At 38.0% G+C, this 6000-nt stretch overlaps 1 protein-coding gene across 3 annotated transcripts in view; it reads left to right on the top strand.

The window, feature by feature from the left end:
- Nucleotides 1-770: 770 nt before the first annotated feature.
- LOC132654762 (solute carrier family 22 member 19-like) overlaps nucleotides 771-6000 on the top strand; it is a 96102-nt gene continuing 90872 nt past the window's right edge. For all 3 annotated transcript variants that reach the window (XR_009592480.1, XM_060386018.1, XM_060386010.1), the window contains exon 1: nucleotides 771-1370. Coding sequence is in view for 2 of the 3 variants with exons in the window: in XM_060386018.1 (XP_060242001.1) it covers nucleotides 969-1370 (402 nt within the window). In the remaining variant the exon portion in view is untranslated. The remainder of the gene's footprint in view (nucleotides 1371-6000) is intronic.

The raw sequence follows: 6000 nt of genomic DNA, 5'->3' as shown, positions 1-6000 counted from the left end.
ATTATTTATGCAAAAGAAATGAATGGACTTCTAAAGATACAGTGAACTCCTAGCGTATCAGGTCTCATCAGGACTGTCTGTATCCTCTTTCCCTGTGGCCTAGTAAGACCACCTCATAAGGGGATGTTTATCAAAGAGAAGACAACTGAGTTCATGTCAGAGACTGCCCATGCTCCCCTTACTAGGAAATGTAACTCTCTATGTGCCTCTCTGTTACTCATGGAACTACAAAATCTCCAACACTTATCTTGGCTTACTGCATGTCTACATGAAACCACATTTTGCATTAGATCACAAGAGCCCCTCACACTTGCTGTCTGAATCATCAAACTTTTAAGTGAGACTTGCAGTGATGTGCTTAAGGCTCTGTCTTTATCCAGCCTCTAACAACTTTCATATGTTTACAGTAGGAATAAAGTGATCTAAATCAGGTCAGGTAGCAAAGGTGTAGAATTGCAACATAACTGATTTGCAATCACCTCCAGATTCTTTTTATTAACTGTGTTGAACCAATTCAAGACCAAGCAAAATACCTGCAAAAATACAAAATGAAAAATAATTCACTGTAATTCCCAGTATGTGTTGCATTCTACAAAAAGCTGTATGTAGAGGAACAGAATAACTCTGGCTTATTTTCAAGGAATTTGCAGATCATTTTCCAGAGTTAACCATGGGGGATGGTGCACAAAGGTTCTCAGAAAGTAAATATTTAACAGACTGGATTACAAAAAATATATTTCCAGGTATTTTTTTGTTACTCTAGGAAACAGGTCACTCCCTAATGCCAACAACCTACAGATTCCAGTTCTATGACTCTGGTCTGAAGTAAGCAAGGAACAGCACATTAGGAAGAACTGAACATCAACCCTACATAGTGTGTTTCTGTGAAGCAGAACTTTGTTTAAAGGTTTATACTTACCTAGGTATAAGTATTTCTGCTTCCCGTTGGAGACAGTTATTCAGCCTCTATGGCCTTTCACGATCTCCTGAATCTGGTCGGAGGCATGGGGAGATTTCAAATCCTTCAGATGGCTTTCTTTCTGATCTGCAATATGATGGTGGCACCTCATATACTATTGGAAAACTTCACTGCAGCGATCCCTGGTCATCGATGTTGGATCTCCATCCTAGACAGTGGCAACGTCTCTGACAATGACAGCAGGATCCTGAGCCAAGATGACCTCCTGAGAATCTCCATTCCCTTGGACTCCAACCTGAGGCCAGAGAAGTGTCGTCGCTTTGTTCAACCACAGTGGTATCTCCTACATTCTAATGATACCTTCTTTAATGTGACAGAGCCAGATACAGAGCCTTGTAAGGATGGCTGGGTGTATGACCAAAGCACTTTTCTCTCCACCATTGTGACTGAGGTAAGTGGCTTCAATATAATACCAACCCGTCAGTGAACTGATGACAACAACTCAGCAATAGTTCAAATAGTATATATGCTTTGAGCTTAGTCATTGTCTTATTAAGTGCAAGAGTCTTATTCAATGATTTTAATGACTTCAAACATAAATAAAAATGTACTTGTCTTGTACTTTCATTTAAGGGATGACCTCAGATTAAAAATCAGTTCATAGAAGGAAATTTAACAAGACAATTTAGCAAGATAAGAACAGTAGATTTTATCCGAGGGCCTATCTCCTCCCAAGCCTTGGCCTTCTAAGTGGCTTTTCAATTATCAGGTTGACTTTCTTCTTCGGAAGCAAGCTTCAGATCCTACCAGAAATGTTTGGTTTTCCTATAGCAGTTATGTAACTATTGCACCAATGGCCATGTTGTCTTGCAGGTTGGTATTGTAATATAAGGGGATAAGTTCTGGATAAGAACATTGATGTCTTTTCTTTACCAGCATTCTACATAGCAACATCTGGCACTATGAAAGGTAGCTATCAAGGAGAAAGAATGTAGTTTGATTTTGCAGTGATATCTTTGTTCTGAAAAAAGACTGTGTGGTGTCTTCCACAGTAGGAGCTTAACATTTACTGAGAGTAGGTGAATAACAGGAATACTTTCAAAGTTGTTTGGAAGAACTGTGGAGTATCCCTAACCAAATACAAAGTTATTATATATGACTGGCATGACTGCTTAACACCCCAGATCTTCTGTGAGCAGCTATGTTCATCCAAATATTATACCTTTCAAATTTCTCCTTTAAAATTATAGTATGAATTTTTCTTACTCAACAGTAAAAATCTCCTTGAGGCTTTATACAAATCTTTCATGGAGATGCTTGAGTGAGAAATTAATTGAAGTGACAAAATAGAAGAGCATATCTTTGATAGAGTTTTATTGTTCTGATGACACACAAAAACCCTGAGCCTAAGCTTCTATGCCATGTTTCCTCAGTGACCAAGACCATACAACACACAACATAATGAAAAACCAAAAAACTTTTATTACACTTTTTGGAAATGGGGCATCATATTCTTAAATGTCTTCGTGCTGGCCGGAGGAAATATTTCTTTTGGGTCCTCCTGTTGATTATTAATATTTACTATTGATGTGTCTTTTAGTTAAACAGCAGTGGTTCTTAAAGTAGCTGTATACCCAAATCACCACACAGACACTAGGATTTATTTAATTAACCTAGAGCACAATGCTGGGCAATAATTACTCAGTCCTAAACATCCATCCCACATAGCTTCCTCCTATTCAAATTTCCCATATTAAACTGCTTTTAGTCATTTCTTAAGTCTGGGTTAATCTCTCCTGACAGTTCTGGGTCCTCTCCTCTGAGATCTCTGTCCTTCTACTCTCCTCCAACTCATTTCTTTCTCCTTCCCTTAGGACCAGGATGTCCCACCCTATTCTCTCCATTACTCAGCATTAGCTTGTTGTTTTGTTGACAATACAGAGAACAAATGGTGGCATGTTTACACAAACTTGAGACATTATTCAATGCAATGTGAGGATTGAAACCACATAGTGGGGTAGAGAAATCACCATTTGAATGAAGTAGGATAAATTGTATTCATTGCCCAAGAACATTATTCCAACATTTTCCCCCTTTAAGTCCAACAAAGCCTCCTTTTCTTTCAATACAATAATAATTATAAAACAGTTATGGAAACTATTAGGTATGATTTACACGTACAATGTCCAATCCATGTGCCTTTGGAAACTAAGGAGAAAGTATTTGAGTATCCTATCTTGATAAGTTTAGAGTTCTATATGTAAATTTACTTTTATCCTTATTATTATTACCTATGTGAAAACATTTTCTTAATTGTTAAATAATGTAAGCTTAATTGTGAAACTATAACTATTTGGTCTTCAACCCCATCAGAGACTTGAGAAGGAATGATATTAGATACTGGAGGAAATAGGAAGTGCATGATAGCAGCTTCCAAAAAATAAAAAAATTGACAGAGACAGTTTGCTGCCTGCACCCCAAACTCTCTGTAATGTTGGAGCATCATTTTCAGCCTTCTGGCTCAGTGTATTTGACAGACATGTATGTGAAGCAGGAACTATTTAGGACTTGCTTACCCTGTCTTGGCAGAGTTCCACAGTCAACTCAGCCTGCATTTAAGCTTGCCCATTTTAGGCGAATTCTGTCTGTTGTGAAACAAGGGCATTTTTTTTTGCCCAGCTGGCTCATTTGCCACATGTGAAGCTATCTTGATATGAAGGTTATTTTATGCTCATCACCTTCTTTGAGATAGGCTGAGTGCTGCCAGGAAATGTCCTGTCTCATTGTCAAAGAATCTTGAAAATAATAAAAAACCTTTTAAAAGTCATATACATCAGGTCTCTGAAGTTTTTGAAGACTTACATATCTTCATATAATTGACCTTTAGACAGGTCAATTATATATATTGTCATATCTATCTGTTAAACCTAGGATGTATACTGCTGTGATAAATTAGACTAAGGTCTAACATGATTATGAGTTGATTAACTAGCAATTAGCTTGCAATACCTGATAGCCTAGTCTTATTTTCTCTCTGAATAAGATCATTAACAACTTATAACCATCTCCCAATGACAATAAACATTCATAGCCACAGAAAACAACCAAAAACCCACCCAACCCCCCTTTAAAATAAATTGGACTTTGTTTTCATGAAATTTTTTAGCTGACTTTTTGGATATGCAGAAATCCTGTTAAGGGGCACAAAGGAAATTGGGGAAAATGCTTAATTAAGCAAGCAATAACATTTGTGGTCCAGTCTTTGAATGTTGAGAAATTTCAGATTTAATAGAAGTCCTGTTTGGAAACAGTCTAAAATACTGGGCCAATTGAGGTTAGTAGCAGTCTTCAAAGCTTGCATGGGAGCAGGCTTTGATGAGAACGAGCAATTGAAGCCGTTGAGGCAGTAACAACCAGAATGCTGGAACATGCAAGATAATGGAACAAATGTGTCCATGTCTCAGCATGCTAGAAGGATGAACTCGGTCAGGTTTCATCCAGCATCTCCAGTGCCCAGTCCTTTTGTTTTACAAACATATAATTTCTTACAGGCATTATACAGTCCTAAAATTATAAATGTATAAGATGTACAGGATGGAATGAAACTGTAAATCAATTTTATCTATGCCAATTAAAAGAATGACATAATAAATTTTGAGGATATTGCAGCCAAATGTTTATTGGCCATGTAATATTGAAGTTCTGGCTGGAGACATTTTTTATTTCTCAGTCAGTTTCACAGCTGTTCCCATGTAAAGGAATCATCAATTTATGTTACCTCTTCTGTTTAGTCTTCTTGATTTCTCTCTTCTTCTGTGTGGTCTTCCTCTGTTATATCTGACTTTTATTAGTTTTGATGGAACCCATAATTTCTCTTCTCCTATATGAATATATGCAAAATCTCTTTCCCTGCATAACACATTCTCTGTTCTGCATTTTGGAATTAGGACCTTTATATGCTGTTCTAATTCAGCAGTCCTTTCCAAATTCCACTGTTTCTTACAGGTGTTTATCTCATTAATAGATAAATCATTGTTAATCATTTTTTGGGAAATACTGTGTTTCCCTTCTTTTTATGACCATCTTTTAAAAACTACTGTTAGATATTTTCATAATTGTTTGACCTGTGGGATTATTAGTTATATCTGTAACAGTTTTCATGTCATAATGTCAAAAACATTGTTGAATTCCAATGGATGTACAAGCTGAAGCATCATCAGCCCCAGTTTGCAAGGGTATCTCCAATACATTCACCATCTCTAAGAAATTTGCAACCATAGGATCATGCTCTCCAGAATTTAAGGCAAAAGCCCACTGGAATTCTGAATATGAATCTATGGCATAGTGTGTGTATTTCAGTTATCCAAACTCTGTAAAATGGAGCACACCAGCCACTGTATGACCTTGTTCCAATACAACACTAAACAGGATCTGCATTTCTTTTCTTAAATTTTATTTTTACATTAATTACATTTTATTCCCTTTGTATCCTGGATGTAGCCCCCTCCCACATTCCCTCCTATTCCCACCCTCCTCCATCATTGCCTTCCATGCTCTTATCCAAGTCCACTGATAGGGAAGGTCTTCCTCTATCTGCTGCTCCCCAGTCAGGGGGAGATGCTCAAAGAGCCAGCTACTGAGTTCATGTTGGAGACAGCCTCTGTTCCATTTACAAGGAAACCCACTAGGATACTGAGCTGCCCTGGGCTACATTTGAGGGGGGAGGTTCTAAGATATCTCCATGCCTGGTCCTTGGTTGGAGTATCAGTCTCTGGAAACACTCCTGGGCCCAGATTTTTGGTTCCATTGCTCTCCTTGTGGAGCTCCTGTCCCTTCCAGGTCTTTCTCTGTCCCCTTTCTTTCCTAAGATTCTGTTCACTCTGCCCAAAGTTGGTTATGAACCTGAACATCTCCTTTGACATACAGCTGGGTAGAGTCTTTCAGAGGCCCTCTGTGGTAGGCTCCTGTCCTGTTTTCTGTTTTTTCCTTCTTCCAATGTCCAAACAGTTTGCCTTCCTGAGGGAGGATTGATCATCTTACTAGTCAGGGTGCTCCTTCTTGGTTAGCTTCTTTAGGTGTAC

Source organism: Meriones unguiculatus, chromosome 1 (assembly GCF_030254825.1).
Source record: "Meriones unguiculatus strain TT.TT164.6M chromosome 1, Bangor_MerUng_6.1, whole genome shotgun sequence".
Classification (NCBI taxonomy): Eukaryota; Metazoa; Chordata; class Mammalia; order Rodentia; family Muridae; genus Meriones; species Meriones unguiculatus.
This window is presented reverse-complemented; position numbering and strand designations above follow the sequence as displayed.